The sequence below is a fragment of the Brassica napus genome, chromosome C3, assembly GCF_020379485.1.
Source record: "Brassica napus cultivar Da-Ae chromosome C3, Da-Ae, whole genome shotgun sequence".
Taxonomy (NCBI): Eukaryota; Viridiplantae; Streptophyta; class Magnoliopsida; order Brassicales; family Brassicaceae; genus Brassica; species Brassica napus.
The window spans coordinates 4,322,356-4,340,054 of NC_063446.1; the positions used below are offsets into that span (position 1 = coordinate 4,322,356).

General features: G+C 35.4%; 1 protein-coding gene across 1 annotated transcript; it reads right to left on the minus strand.

Moving 5' to 3' along the window:
* Positions 1-7,527: 7,527 nt before the first annotated feature.
* Positions 7,528-16,769, minus strand: LOC106383453 ((Z)-3-hexen-1-ol acetyltransferase). The gene is made up of 2 exons (XM_048752020.1): positions 16,221-16,769; positions 7,528-8,681 (listed from the first exon to the last, which is right to left on the minus strand). Exons 1-2 carry the CDS (start codon positions 16,686-16,688, stop codon positions 7,734-7,736), a joined length of 1,416 nt encoding a protein of 471 aa, XP_048607977.1. The 5' UTR covers positions 16,689-16,769; the 3' UTR covers positions 7,528-7,733.
* Positions 16,770-17,699: the final 930 nt, after the last annotated feature.

The window sequence follows — 17,699 nt, forward strand, 5'->3', positions numbered from 1 at the left end:
CCATTTAGGTTCGAGTTCGGTTCGGATAATATCCATAACCCGAAATATCATAAAAGAAGATCCATTTGGTATTTATGCCAGGTTCGGATCGGTTCGGATTTATTTTTATCGGATCGGGTTCGGTTTGGATTTTCGAATTCAGTTTATTTGCCCAGCCCTAATTCAAACCGACGTTAGGTTATCTACTTATACAAACTTCAATTAAAACCGATAAACTAACGTTATCCAAACAATACTTCTCTAAGCCTTGGTTTGTCTCTGCTTATAAAATCACTTCAAATACTGACTACAAGTAGATATGTTAATTAGGGCCAAAACCCGCAGTCCGAACTCTCCAAGCCCTAAGAATTACCGGGTTTGGGCTTAGTTTTATAAGTCCAAAAAATTGGGCATTTCGGGCTAAGTCCATTTGCGCTTTGGGTATTTTGGGCTTAAGCCCGTTTGGGTTAGAGCCGGCCCGAAAATCCAAAATTTTATACTCTAACTTAAATATTATTGTTTTTACAATCAAAACCATTATTAGTACTGACATATTATTTGAATATTTTTATCCAAACTCTAATAAAACAACTATAAAAGTTGTTAATGCACTTTATTGTTTGATCATTATAAGTGTCAGTCACACTCTAAATTTTGCAAATGTACCTTCTTCTTTTATGTACAACATCTTTTTTTTATTTCAAAATGCAAAGTATGAAACGTTTGACCATGTTTATCATAAATTTTGTTCTCTTATATATTTAGTTTAAATTTATATTTGAATATCTAAATCTTATTAAGTTTGGTTTGTTTATAATATGTTTTTAAAAGCATACGAAAAAGTAAAACATTTTTGATAAAGAAGAAATGTTTAAACTCACTTTATATTTTAGTATTCACATTGGGAGCTAAACCATGGAGATTGATATATTGTGGCATAGCTCATACTCCTGAGTCTAACGGTCTGTGTATTGATGGGTTTGTGTACTACATTGCGTACGCGGGAATGGGAATGAGGCTAATGAGATTCGATTTGAAGTCTGAGATGTTGGTATATTTGCTAGCGTATCAGAGCATCTTAGTCCTTTAGTTAATAAGGACAACGGTTCAAGAATTTTGATAAACTATCCAGTGCCGGTCCTGAGATATTCATGGTCCAATACGAAATATAAAAATGAGGCCTTTAGATAATACATAAAAAAATTTATCGATAAAAAATGTTAAATTTATGATTAAAATTTACAATATCTCTATAACTAGTAAATTTTTTTATCAATTCTTAAATATTGGTTTTTTACATTTTTCCTACAAAATCATCTATCAAACTTTCATAATCAAATGCTTTGATCATATTTCTTTTAATCGATAACATTGAAGACAATTATGTTAAATTATTATATTCCTTTTAATCCACTCATATTAAATAACACGAAAGGCTATATAAAACTTAGTTGTCTTTTATTTAGAGATGGCCCATCACCTTCTTAACTTATCGAATGCATTAACACATAACATATTGATATGTTAGCAAATAACAACATTGGATAATTGGGCTTTAAAATATTTAAATAAATAATAGGCCCCATACTAATGGATCACATGTATGGGGTCAAATCCGGGCCTGAAACTATCATGGCAAGGTAGCAACAGCCGTTCAATCTGTCAGCATTGTGCCTTCAGTTGATTTGTTCGTTTTCGAAGCGGGACTACATGATTTCAAAGAGATGACTATCCATAATCTTCCTCAGCCTAATTTACGTGTGAAAGGTATTATAAATCATACGGGTGATATTGTTTTTGCACTTAACTGTGGCAGAGCTGATCATGCTAATGTTTTCCGCTATGATCCCAAGGGAGGTAGGTTTAAGAAGATGGAGATTGAAGTTGACACAAGCGATAGGAATCCGACCCTGAGATTTAGGGGACTGTAAGCGGTTTTTAAAAAATTCCAGCTAAAAATTTTTTTTGGTAAATTTAGGGGCCTAAAAAAAATATTTTAGGGGCTTTTTTCTATGTATTTTTTTCCAAAATTTTTGGGGGCCTAAGGCCAATGTTTCGTTAGGCTTTGCCCAGGACCGGCCCCGGATAAGATGTTAGTTAGTGAGTTTAATGTACCACATTATTTTGTGGGTTACGTAGAGAGTCTTAGAGCATCTCTGTCTGAGATGAACTCAAAATATTTTTGATAACAGTCATGCCTTCTGTTTTTTTTTCTACTTCTATTTTTCCTCCTCTGTGTTCGATACATGAACCATGATGTAATTGCCATCGGTATAACTACTCACATACTCATACTTGTTGTGGACTTGTAAGTAACCTAGGAAAAAACTAAGGGAAAATTTGGATAAATGCACTTCAATAAAAATATAATTTAAAAAATACTTCTTTGTTTAAGTTTTTTGAAAAATACATTTATTTATAGAAAAATTTATCAAATTGCCCAATTTTAATATTTTTCAATTCCTATTAAACCATTTTTAAAATATTATTTAAAAAAAATCGTTAAAGAATTTCTTGTTAATATACTACACAATATCTTTCACATATCTTCTTAATACTAGGATTAGACATGCGCTATACGCATGGCAAATTTATATGAAAATTATTTAAGAAATATGATGTTAGGAGTTTTCAAGGCTCCTAAGACAAATGTTGTAGTATAGTGATTGTCGAACCAGTTCTGAGGGATATCAAAGCACTGAGAATGCAAGTACTCACTTAATCTAAGTGCAACCAATGATTTAGATGGGTTTTAAGCTATGACTAGAACTAAAAAGCAATAACAGAATGATACTTTCTTGACTAAGGGAAAAGAGAACTCATGGGCATAGGGATTAGACCTTGGGTGATCAAGTATCGAACTAAGGATGACAAATGATCAATCAAACTATCAACCTTAAGCCTAGACACAATTCTAAGCAAGCTCTATGTCTAGATGAATGCTCATTTGCTAACACATCTCAAACATCAAATGTCTTTGGTTGAATAATATGAAAACAATCATTACTAACAAGTCTATTAGCTATCTTAGCATCTTTAACAACAAATGTCTTTGGCAAAGTATACTAAAAGCCTAGGAGAATTGTCTCAGACATTTCATCAAACACCTTTCGGGTGGGAAATGCCTATTGATCAACTTTTGAGCGGCCAACTCAGAAGATGCATTAGGAATACTCTGCTAGCAAGGAACAAGAATGATCTACACTAAAACATCCTAGAACTAACCTAATCACCCTTAATCTCCCTAACCCATGAATTCAAAAGGTGATTACTCACTAATCTCCATGATTCCTCTTAAACCCATATTGGATTTCAGATTAATCATGTAGAGAAATAGATAAGAAATCAACAAGAACACAAGAACATAACAATCAAAATTCCAAGAGATGAACTTCTCTAGAGAGCTTTTGTGTATTTTTCAAAAGATCCAAAGATAATCTGCCCTGGTGGCTCCAAAAGATGTTTAAAAACATAGGTTTTTAGAAGTAAAAACGTGCATAATGAAATGACCAAAAGGCCCTTGAGAAATCATGAATTCGCCCAAACAAATAGACGCGGAGCGACCTCGACACGTCGCTGCGAGAGGTCGCTCCCGGGTCGTTTCTTCGCGAGCGACCTGGCTGTGTCGCTCCGAAGACGTCGCTCCCGGGTCGTCTCCTCGCGAGCGACCTGGCTGTGTCGCTCTGAGGACGTCGCTCCGGGCTTCATCGGGTGTCGTCTCGCCATGGAAACGCGAGCGACCTTAGATCGTCGCTCTGGCAAGTCGCTCTGGGAGGGGTATCACAGCGACTTCATGTAGTCGCTCCAGGAAGTCGCTCCCAACGCTCTGCTCGTCCAATGATCACCTTTATCACCTCTTTTGAGCTCCAAATGCACCCAAATGTCTCCAAGAACTTCATGTGGTACTCCAATACCTAATAGAGACTCATGTATGCAAAATGCAACCTAAACATGTCTAAATCCTAATCTCTATGATGAAAATGTTTATGAATGAATGGATAAAACAATGCAAATATGCAAGATATCAAAATATCGTATGGAAAATAAAATTTACATTATTGATCGAATTAATATTTTTGGTCATTAAACAATTTTATTAAAAATATTTTTTTGTTAATTACATAATCTGTTTACTAATGAACTGATCTTATTTTTAAAAATATTTTAGGTCAAAAAATTATTTATCTCATAAAAACCTAACGTTTAGGCCGAATAATCTCATGCCTACTATTTGGTTACAATGAAACTATGTCAACTCGATTTTATATCATGATTTAGCAATTTAAAAGTTAATCATGGTTATGAGAAGTTTATGTTCACGTGCCAATCCTATTTATCTTCGCTATTTTTCTCTTTTTTATGTCGTTTTGGTTATTGCTCGATACAAATATTAATTTTTGAGTTTATTCTCATTTTTTATTTTATTTTGGCCTGAGATTTAGAAAATGTTTAAGATTCAAAATTATTAAAGGGATGAATACTTAGGTTAAGATATGCGTCTTGTGCAAAATAAATATTTTAGATTTATTACTTATTTTATATTTTTTTGCATATTATGAAATAATAAAATAATAATTATATATTAAATAACTAAGAAATCAGTTACTATTATGTAATAAATTGGCTTGCACATATAAATCAAATGACCGCTCTTGTTTATTCGCAATAATTTAAGGATAAATAAATCAAAACAATCAATCTTATCTTTCGTATATGATATATAATTAAATTTAAACGATATGATGTATATATATATTAACATAAACACCTATTAAAATAAAATTATTTATTTATATGTTTATTTATATGACTTTATTATTATTGTATCTTATTATTGAAAAAAATTTAAACATTGATCACAAAAGTTTATGTGAGACTTTTAACAGTTTTAGTAATTTAAACTCGTTTTGAAAAATTCAAAATACAACATATAAAAAAAAAACAAAAATGATAGAAAGTATGCAGACTATTAGAAAATCTTCATTATTTAAAATCATTAATTACTATATATATCATAATCACATTTATTTTAATAATAAAGAATTAAACAAAAATGATAGATAGTACACAGACTATTAGCAAGTCTTCATTATTTAAAATCATTAATTACTATATATATCATAATCACATTAGGTAATTCCGTAGGTTTTATTTAAGGAAATAATATATAATAAATTTCAATTTGATAAATGAATGGTCCATAATGAACATACTATATAATATAATATTCTCTAGCAATTTAATTTTGGATTAACAAAATTATCAATTGATTTTCAAGCCGCAACGTAAACAAATTTGCATTTCAATTACGTACGTGACAACTCAACATGACATTTTTTTAATTAGTACAAACTACAGGTTCTAAACTTTTTAAATGTCTATCTATTAATATATAGGGGATGTTAAACCATTGATCATTAATTTTTAACATAATAATTTTAACAGTTTTAGTTATTTTGCTGTTTTTTAAAATTCAAAATATAACATATACGAAAAAATCTATATTTTAATTTTGTAGCTAATTTGATTGTTAAATTTGTTTTAATAATGTAAAATTAAACAAAAACGGTGGATGAGATCTAAATTGTTATCAAATCTTTATTATTAGAATCATTAATTATCATATATATATTAGTCATACTTGTAATTCCGTAGCTTTTATTTAAGGAAAAAAAAGAAAATAGTAATTGTACACTTTAATTAATTTTATGATTAGTTTAATGAAAAGTATAATATATACTTAATTGGACCAACATATTTTCTAAGGATTCTGAATTTTATTCTGGTGATGACACGTGGATACACTTAAATGTTTTAATGTTTTTCAATTAATATATACGGGATATCTTAAATTTATTTTTTATTATTTTGAAAAAAAAATAAAAGAAAACAAGACGCGTCTCGTTTTCTCGTCTCCTTCTCGTATTAAATACGTTCATTTAATGACAAGAATCAACAATCTAATCTATTAAAAGGAGAGTACAAAATTAGATTACCCCTTAATTTTTCACTATATTTACAATGTCATGTCATTGATGTATTAAATGAAGCTATATTTATGGATATTTTGTCTTTTCCTATTTTACTAAATCATTTCCTAAATAAATTTCACCTAAAATTTTGTGTTTAATATATTTCCTAAAATGATTCAGCTAGATTTTAGAAAAAAACGAATTTATAAATGATTTTTAATAATATTATGTAATATTTTCCTAATATCATATAATTTTCACACATTTAGCTTGTAAGGTCTAAAATATATGTATTTTGAATATTCCAAGATGTATGTTTAACCATTAAGGTTACCATTAATTATTTTCAAAAATAAAATCTATACATGTTAAGAATTAAATATTTTGAATTACTTGTACAATAATATGGATTATTTATAATCAAATATTTATTTTTAGTCTATCTAAATCTTGCCTAAAATATATATATTTCAAATATTTCTAAAATATATTTAACCATTTCAGTTACTATTAATTATTTTCAACAAAAGATTCTATTTATATTAATGTTTATAATTAAATATTATTTTCTAATGTACAAATTTTTTGCCACATGGCCTATATCTAATCAAAATATTTAAAATATTATTACATTTGTGAAACGATTTCGTGTTAAAAAATATTACTCAAATATATCAATGAGTCAATATTTGTTAAAGATTTAGTATATCGCACAAATCAATATTTTTTTTGCAGCATGTAAACTATTTAATTATTGTGTTTATAAACATTTTAAAATATGATAAATGTTTAAAATATTAAATAATAAATATTTAAATAATATTCATGTATATAAAATGAAAATAAGTATCCGCACGGGCGTGCGAGTCAAACTCTAGTTCCTTTTTAAATGGACCGAGATTCTCTTAAATGAAGATTACATAGAAATTACTTCGATCTGAGTTAATGGTTTTGTTGTCACGTTAAAGAGAAGAATAACAAGCCAATGCGATGAATGATAATTAGTGTTCTTCTCTTTCGTTAGTCAAAGTAAAACAAATAAACGCATACGTGAATATCATATTAGAAGAATTTACTTGGTCTCGACTTCAAGAAAAAATGAAAATTTTGTATAAAATAAGACCTGACTTGTGTTTATATAAAAGTTAACAAAATAAATTAAAATCTATATAAATTTCATGATAACTACCTTAAACATATATTTATCTTAAACACATATTTATCCTAAACATAAATAATTATAATATTCTTATTAATTTCAAATTTATATATTAATTATTGAAATATCAAATTGGGGTCAAAAAGTAAATTCACATTAAAAAAGTGTAGTTTTCACAAAAAAATAAAGACAATGTATTTTTCAAATTTCAATTCCTAAATAGGGTATTTTGCAAATTATCCTAAAAACTAAATATCTATCAAATTTTTTTTTACTGAATATTTGTTTAGAAAACTAAGAAGAAGAAATGAGCCCAAAACGATAGTCCAAATCGTGATGTCCGTTACAAAGAGAAATAAGCTTGAAGAGCCTTTTTGCTAAATCATCGACGACCAAGTTGTCCGATCTAGAAACATATAGAAAGAAAAATGTTGCAAACCCAGAAAAATCATATGTCGTTTACAATTCCAATGATTTTTTAGACTGGAGGTTACCGGAAATAGCTCTGATGAGCGTTAAATTGTCGGAAAGAATCTTGAGTGTGGAGAAAGCAAATCTTACACCTAAAGCAAAAGACATGCACGATACAATTCATCAGTATTATAGTTTATCATTACTATATTTTACAGACAAGACATGACCAGTTTACGACTTTTGTTTCCTCCACTGGACACAACAGACTGACCGTTAAACACGGCGTCAAGCTCTTCCACGAACCTTTGCATCGCCTTCTCCGGCAAACAAACCGGCACAAGAATCCCTCTCTCACCTTTCCTGTTCTCAAGCGAAACGTAGAAGCTAGACCCCAGAGAGTCCATAACCCCGGCCTTACCGATCCCTCCGTAAACCGGTTTACCCCAAACTCCGAGATCGATATCCGCAAAGTTTCTCACGTCAGAGATCAAGTAGGCTCCGTCCGCCAAGAACTTTGGTCTCCCCTTCGTCACCATAAGATCCGCAAGCGATCGCATGTACTCTTCAGTCACGCTCGCTTTCGCCTCCTTCACTAGTCTCAAAGCGAACTCTAACGGCTTCTCCGCTAGGTCTCTGGCGGTTGCGATTGCGACTGGGAACGCAAACGCGTTTCCGTAGTATCCTCGAGGTAACGTTGGGTTTTTAAGCTTGGGACGCGCGTTGACGATGAATATGACCCGCATCTCCTTGTTCGCGTCGGGTCGTAGAGCGGCGGTGCGTTGACACCACAGGAACGCCGTCAGCGTTTCTAAACCTGTGCTGCGGTTGGCGATGTCCGGTGGGAGGAGCTCCCGTATGGCTGACATCTCTGCGCCGCCGAAGAAGAAGGACTTGCTGACCAGAGTGTCCTCGTCTTCAGTGGCGGACTCTGTCTCGGCCACCGCCGGTTCGTCGTACTCGCGGTGCGTTTGTGTCACACGCGGCGGGACTCTGGCGCTTAGAAGATGACGCTCCCATGTCGGAGGGATCGTTGGAGCGTGACATCCACGTGCGAACTCGCCAATCGCTTTTATGAAGAGTGAGAGACCTCCGGCGTCGGCCATTACGTGGCTGAGACGGATGGCGAAGATAAACCCTCCACATTTCAGACGCGTGACCTACAAGTAATTAACATCACCCGTAAATGTATTCTTATTTTATTCTCTTTTATTGATACTATAGGTGATATTTGGGTGTACTATATCTCTCCTGAAAACAAATAGTTTTTTTACAGCCAAAATATTCTCATGTTTTATTTGAATTTGTTTCATAATATAAGTTATTTTGAGTATAAGCACAGGATTACAAAAATTCATTGTATTTTTTACATTAATCATTATATTTCAAAAATACATCATTTAATTATAGAAACGTTTGTAAATTTTTACTTGAATGAAACAAAATAACAATTATATTATGAAACAGTACTAAGTTTTTAAAACTTTTTGTTAACTTGAAAGTTGGATATTAACACTACAAGAAAACAGCAAGGATACTGAGGGAAAAAATCGTCGGAATTTCGTCGGAATAACGTTATTCCGACGACATACCGACGAAACAAGTCATCGGAAATAATTCCTCGGAATTTCTTCTTTCCTCGGAAAACCCTCGGAATTTTCCGACGGAATTCTGAGGAAACATATTTCCGAGGAAATTCCGAGGATCACTTGTTTGTCGGAAAACTCCTCGGAATATACCGAGGGAGAACTTCGTCGGGATATCTTCTCTGAGTACTCGATCGATCGATGCGTTTTTGGACGTATATCCATCGATCGATCCGTTTATAAAAAAAAGTTCGGAATATACCGAGGAAAAACTTCCTCGGAAGTCCCTCGGTATATTCCGAGGAACATGTCCCTCGGTATATTCCGAGGAAAGGTGTCCCTCGGTATATTCCGAGGAATATGTCCCTCGGTATATTCCGAGGAATATGTCCCTCGGTATATTCCGAAAGTTTTTTTATAAACGGATCGATCGATGGATATGTCCAAAAACGCATCGATCGATCGAGTAAAAAATATATTTAATTTCATCGGAATGTTAAAAATATTAATTTTTTTTAAAAAATAAAATTTTTGAAATTTAAATTCGAAAATATAAAATTAAAATTGAAATCATATTAATTAATATTCAAAGTTTCACAAATAAAAATAAAACATTCCGAGTTTTTGGAAAAAAAAAACTACGGGTATGGCACGTCCGGGAACACCTCGTTCGGGTACATCCTCTGCATCATCTCCATCATTTGCTGGTTCAGCCTCCTCTGTGCCTCATAGCCCGCCTGTTGAGCCGCCATCTGGGTCTCCAACAAAGATATGCGATCATCCTTGTCCTTCAACTGAGCCGTAAGTACTTCTGGATCAACAAAGGGCGGTGGTGCAGAAGAAGGAGGAACCGACCGGGTGCGACGACCCAAACCGACCAAACGTCCCTTCTTCTTTGGAACCGACTGAATAGAAAATAGCCAAATTTACAAATTTAAACCAAGAAATAAATGAATTGAACTTTTAAAAAAAAGAACTTAAGGATTCAACGATTTCGTTGATTCGAAACCGGGACCAAATCTCAAGCGTTCACAATGTGATCGATCGATTAGATTATACCATCGATCGATCGAACAAAATCTCAAGCGTTCCTCGGAATTTCCTCGGAAAATCTCGTACGTTTTTTATAAACGGATCGATCGATGTATATATATCCAAAAACGCATCGATCGATCACTAAGATGGACGAAAGCCGTAACAATGTGATCGATCGATTAGATTATACCATCGATCGATCGAACAAAATCTCAAGCGTTCCTCGGAATATCCTCGGAAAATCTCGTACGTTTTTTTATAAACAGATCGATCGATGCGTAATTGTACAAAAACGCATCGATCGATGCGTGTGCAAACAGAATTATAATGCAAAACCCGAACTTTTTAGATCAAAACCTCAAAACTCTCATCCCCTCCGATTTTCCCTATAATTCGAACCCCCCCCCCTTTTCTCTCTCTATAATCATCCGATTTGAACAATTTTGGGCTCTATTCCCCTTGATTTTTCGAGCTCTACCTGATTCATACACTCGTTTTCACCCTAAGACAGGTATACTCCGCGAATCTCCACATTCTCAAATCGTGTTCTTGAGCAATTTTTTGGGTTTTGTGAATTTCTTATTTCCATGTTGATTCCTTGATCAAATATGCATGCATACTCACTTGTTTCAAAGATTCTATTTTGTAGAGAATGAAGCGCACGAAAACATCAGCAAAGAAGAACACACAAGAAGAGGGTTCGTCTCAGCGAGAGAAGCAAAGGCCAAAGAAGGGGGATAAGTCTGATACCACCCACTACAACAACATGAATCGCGGAAGAAACCACTTAGCCCTGCAATTGCTTCATGAACATCTCATGCATAAATCGCGGAAGAAACCACTTAGCCCTGCAATTGCTTCATGAACATTTCGTGGTAATAGTTCCTTGAAGGCGAACGGAAGGAGGCGCTGCATCATTACATGGCAATCATGGCTTTTCAAGCCAGTAAACTTTCCTTCCTTTCTGTCGATACAGCTACGCAAATTTGATGCGTAACCGTCTGGAAATTCTACATCGTTTGAAATCCAATCAAAGAACGCATCTTTTCCCTCTGCATCAAGTCGGTATATGGGAAAAGGAGCCCTACCATTCTCATCAACATGAAGTTCTGAACGAGCGCATATATCGACTAAATCCAGTTTTGACTTCAAATTATCCTTTGTTTTACCTTGAACATTAAGGATCGTGTTCATGAGATTGTCAAAAAAGTTCTTCTCAATATGCGTGACATCTAAATTATGCCTTAGCAGATGATCCTCCCAGTATGGCAGATCCCAGAAAATACTTTTTTTGTGCCAGTTATGTAGTTCTCCAACAGCATCTACCGGAAAACGCTCATGTCCACCGACGTCTGGCGTCCTTTCTGCACCAAAATCTCGTAGTTGTATCTTCAAATCTTTCCCACAAATTTTCGGAGGTGGACTGTCAAATACCCTCTTGTTCTTCGTAAACAAATTCCAACTCCTACAATATGGATGATCAGGTGGTAGGAATCTCCTGTGACAGTCAAACCAACACGTTTTCCTTTCGTGTTTTAGTTGGAAAGCATCAGTGTTATCTTGACAATATGGACATGATAGCCTTCCATGCGTTGTCCATCCAAACAACATACCATATCCTGGAAAATCACTTATTGTCCACATTAGTACTGCCCGCATTTGAAAGTTTTCTTTACACGAAACATCGTATGTTTCAGCACCTTGAGCCCATAGTTGTTGCAACTCATATATTAGTGGCTGAAGAAACACATCAAGTGATCTCTTAGGATGCTCTGGTCCGGGAACGAGAATCGAGAGAAACAAAAACTCTCGTCGCAAGCACAAGTTTGGGGGTAGGTTGTATGGTGTAAGAATGACGGGCCATAGAGAATACTGTCTTCCACTCTTGCCAAACGGACTGAAACCATCAGTACATAATCCAAGGTAGACATTTCTTCTCTCATACGCAAAGTCGGGATACTTTGACTGGAAATGCTTCCACGCTTTTGCATCTGAAGGATGTCTGATCTCACCATCTGTTGAGTGCTCCGCTTGCCATCTCATTGGTTGCGCTGTGCGTTCAGACAGATACAACCTCTGCAACCTTTCCGTCAAAGGTAAATACCACATCCTTTTATATGGCACTGGAACTCTTCCACTCGTATCTTTATAACGAGGCTTTCCACAAAATTTGCATGTAACACGTTGTTCATCCGCCCTCCAATAAATCATGCAGTTGTCGCTGCATACATCTATTACCTGATACGATAAACCAAGACCAGCTACGAATTTCTGAACCTCGTAGTATGAACCAGGAGCTACATTATCCTCGGGTAGAATACCTTTTACAAAATCAGCAATCGTATCCACACAGTCTTCAGCCAAATTATAATCTGTTTTAATGCCCATCAATCTTGTAGCAGATGATAAAGCTGAATGACCATCTCTGCAACCTTCGTACAATGGTTGCTTTCCAGCATCCAACATATCATAAAATCTCCTAGCTTGTGCATTGGGTAAATCTTCCCCTCTAAAATGATCATTTACCATCTGCTCAGTACCTACACCATAATCTACATCTGTTCTAATTGGTTCTTCTAATCTAACCGCTGGCTGAGGTTCGCTAGTACTACCATGTTCATAATCAGTTTCCCCATGATGATACCAAATTTTGTAACTTCGTGTAAACCCACTCAAATATAGATGAGTCCAAACATCCCACTCTTTAATAACCTTTCTATTTTTACAATTAGAGCAAGGACATCTTAACTTACCTGTTTTTGCTTCCGGTTGTCGGTGAACTAACCCCATGAATTCGGTTATACCTCGTTGGTATTCTTCCGTAAGCAATCTCGTGTTCGGATTCAAATGAGGTCGATCGATCCAAGAACGAAAATAATTTGAAGAAGACATTTTTTTTTATGAATCAAATTCGTGTGTAAATAGAGTAAGAGGGAGGATGAAGATATGGAGTGAATGAAGAGGGAGAGGAGTGCTTGTATTATAGTTTAATCCTGCCGACAGACCGAGGAAATTCCGACGGAATTCCGACGCCAACGGCTAGTTCGTCGGAATTTCCTCGGAATTTTGTAAAATTCCCAAACGGCTCTCCAACGGCTATAATATTTTCGAAGTCATCTTAATTATTCCGGAGTTCGGAGTCCTGAATTTCCTGGATATCAGGAAGAGAATCCCGACGGATAGGTTCTAATTTTTGTCTTTAAAGGGAATCCTCGGGAATTAAAACCCCCATCCTCGAGAATCGCCTCGGATATTCATGGCATGGAAAGGAGAGGATTTCAGAATTAGAAAGGAAGATTAGGACTCAGGAACTAGTCGTTATAGGCCTCCAGAATCCTGCGTCTGGAACTTCTTGCGTGACCTCAAACCAGGAGGAGAAGGGACCGTTTTAACTCTTTGCATATTTTCTCAGGAAATTTAGGGATCACATAGATCTTATGAATGTACTTTCCGACGGACAATTAAGTAGATAACGCCCTCGGACCACAGGGATCCAATTCAAGGGGAAAGGCCGAAGAGGATTTTTCAGGAAGGTAGGAAGGGAGGTTAGGAATGTAGATTCTATTCGAAACCACAGCGAGCTATTCAAAAGGAAGACGTTTCTAAAGGCAGCCGAAGTTGCAATCAGGTAGGGCTCGGAATCAGGATCGGAAAGTTGTATTGTACCATTAGGATAGATCCATCTATATCTCAGTCTTGTATCTCTTTAGGAGGATGTAGCGGAAAAAAGGCATAGAGTTCAATACAATTTCGAAGTTAACTTCATCGCAAAATCCTTAGAGCGGAGAAAACATATCTCCCTTTTTTCACTCTACGGGTCTAAAATACCCATGGACGGATCTCGAGGATGATTAAACAACCCAAGCAGGAAAATTGAAGCCAGTCTCAAACACTTAGATTTTCCCTATAGGAACATATAACAAGACCTTTATTTGATGTCAGGTTCCTTTTAGTACCATGAATTCCTTAAAGCGGAAGATCTTCAGTCAAGCTGAAGGATTAGGAAGAATTATTTCCAAATTAATAGTTGACCGTAGCTGTTCCAAAGATTTCCGTTCATATAATACTCTGTCTCAAAGCAACAAGGAACGATTCATTATCTTAGGGGCAAGCTGCTTACTCTTAAAGAATAGGAAAGGTAGCAGTACAGGAATAGGAAGGAGGAATCTTCATTCCACTGTCAAACAGATACAAAGGTCTCGGAATTTAAAATAAAAAGAAAGAAGAGAAACGATAGTAGAAGAAAGTCAGAAGCAAAATAAGATGGGGAGGAATGCCAGGAGGAAAACACTTTCTAAAGTCAAGTTACTCCCTAAAGAACAATAGGAATTCAAATCTCCCCTCATTTTTCCTCTAGGAATCATTCTGCGAGCTCCATTGGCGTAGTGAGTAGGACAGCAGAATAGTTCAAGTGGATCACCCAAAATCAAAAAAAACCATAGGCTAGCGTAAAAGTAGAGATGATCTACAGGAAATCCCAAATACGTTTAGGATAAAGAAAGCATACAGGAAATTACCAGGTAAGCAGGGTAGGATAGGCCAAAGGAACGAGTACCCCTTCAGCTATCCTTGGAACAAAAGAAAACCTAGGAGTATAAGCCAGATTAGGTGACCAAAGCGCAGGCCTACAGAGGACAGTGAACCCAAAGGTAACCAGCGAATGGACCCATTAGGACCCAGGTTAAAGAAGTTAGCCCCCGAAGGCAAGTAGGATATTTTTAGAAGTCTGCAGCAGATAATTACTTTCAACTAGGAAGTCGAGGATTCATTAGACACAAGGATCTAGGCATAGATATAGGGTAGGATGGTGTCAAGGCAATCATAAAGGACCCAGTCCAAGAGGGGAACCTGGTAGGCAAAACTAGCATAACGGGAGATATCGGCGGAAGTTAGGATAGCTCCTCCAGTGATGCCCTTCATTTTCTAAAGGCAGGCGTGTCAGGCAGAGGTACCCTAAACCAATAAGGAAAGGTCAATGACAAGGTACAGTTCTTTACAGATCTTTTCAGAGAAAATAGAATGTTTTCCTTACTCCAGGGTAGTCGTACCTTGATAGCTAGCCAGGTCGGAACGGTTAGGACCATTTTAGGATAAAGGCAAACTGGGGCAAGGATGAAATCCTAAAGGAAACGGTCTTAGGAAATTCCATAGGGAAAACTTATCCCCAGCTGGGGAAAGCGTACCTAAGTTCCCTATGCTCTACTGACAAAAACTATAACCGAGGGGAAGAAGATAGGACAGGAAACACAGATTAAGAAGATCATTAGGTGGAATCCAGAAACAATCAAGGGACACCAGTATAGATGTAGATCCATAGCAATCCACGGAGGACCTCCTTTAACCCAATCGAATTGAGAGAGTCAACAAAGAACAAGGCAAGGCAACGTAGGAACTAACTCAGGACCAGTGTACATAGGACCCAGGCTACTACAGACCTTTGCAGGAGTTCAGGGAAACGACCCCAGGAGGGAATCCAGGAACTACAGGTAATCAAGTGCAAATAGGTTCGACCCAAGTGAAATAAGGAAAGGAATTTTTTTTAGGAACATATGTTTATTAACTATAAGGAGGATAGAGGAGGATGAGGATATCCATTTAGGAAAGAGGACTAGTATAAAACAGCGATATATCCTCCAGAGAGGAAGGACGGATCGATAGGAAGAGGAAACGGAGAAGGCAAGGAAGGAAAAGATTCCTAAATTTAAACGGCCGGAACGGAATTCAACGGTTTTTCCGAGTATCGGAGTAAAAGTAGTAAACACATATTCCTCGGAATTTCCTCGGAATATTCCGACGAATTGATATTTCCTCGGAATTCCGTCGGTATATTCCGAGGAAATTCCGAGGAAACCAAATTTTGTGTTTCCTCGGAATTTCCTCGGAAATTCCTCGGGATATTCCGAGGATTTCATTTTCCGTCGGAATATCCGTCAGAATACCGCTGTTTTCTTGTAGTGTAATACACATATATAATTTGAAACAGTACTAAGTTTTTAAATATATTGTGAAACTGACCTGGAAAATAACAATTATATTATGAAACAGTACTGAGTTTTTGAAATATATTGTGAAACTGACCTGGATAAGAATCAAAGGTGCGTTGATAACCTCACTTGAACCTTCTACGTCAAAGAGAAGTTCTTCAAAGCAAGGGAAAGGAGGACTAAGAGCATCCTTTTCTTCAAACTCAGCTAGTGTAACGTCAGCATCTGCCTCTATGAATAAGACGCCTTGGCCTGTACAGTCCACTGCAAGTTTCCGGTTCGGTCCTTCTCGGAGCCTACCGGCTAACGGGTAGTAGTAGACCAGCGTCTGGGCCAGGGCTCTTCGTATCACTGCGACCGGATCAGAGTAAACATTGGGGTTGTGTCTGTAGAAAAAGATAGAGGGAATATGGAATCTTAGTCCTTCTTGGTCATCAATGTCGGAGAGGAGTTTGAGCTCTCTCGGTGTTGGCTTGGCCGGGGATACTAACTCTGGCTCCCGTCGGTTCACCTTGAAGGTAAGTGAGCCGGAGGTTCCTGGTGGAGGGATTTTTAGCTCCATGGTCTGAGATATGATGGTGATATAACCAGTGGCGGATCCAGGCCAATTATTTGACAGAGGCACAAAACAAATATATATATATATATTAAAAATGACGGGGGCACAAAACAAAATATATATATATATATATATATATATATATATTAAAAATAATATAAAATTAATTAATATAAAATATATGACAGTCTATTTTAAAAACTGTTCTAAGCTATTTGCCATTAAAAATTAAATATAGACCATTAATTTTCTTCAACTTAGAACAGATTTTATAAGAATTATATTTTTACAAATATAACTAATCACAATAACATACTGTCGCAGTAAAAATTAATTTATATATATATATATATATATATATATATATAGTCTTCAAATTTACAAATATATAGCAATATATCAATATCTTATGCAACTTTTTTATAGTCATTATATCATAAGGAACTAAGCTCTAAAACATTAAATAAAAATGAGCGGATTAATTTGTTTTGTTTCTTTATTAGTAATTGCTAATATCTACTATTAAAAGAATGGATTTAAAAATGGCTCTAAAATTTAAGATGAAATATAAACTATAATAGAAAGAAAGATGAGAAGACAAATAAAGAAAGGAGGAGATATGCTAACAAGAAAAAATAATAATATTAAGTATTAACAATAAAACAAAAAGGTTGGATAATCTCAATAATAATAGGAGTTATTTTCGGGTTCACCCCGTATGGTGAACCTCTAGATTCACCAGCCAATAGGATTTCATTCTTTTAAATTCGATATCTTTTAAAAAAAGAAACAAAATATTATCAAGTTATATAATGTTTTTAAAATAAAAAAGTAAAAAAAAAAATAACAGCTACAGAAAAAAGAATTAAAAAAATATTTTTAACGTCGTCAGCAAAACACTAAACCCTAAATCCTAATCCCTAAACCCTAAATCCTAATCCCTAAACCCTAAATCCTAAACCCTAAACCCTTGGGTAAACCTAAACCCTTAGGTAAACCCTGAATCCTTGGGTA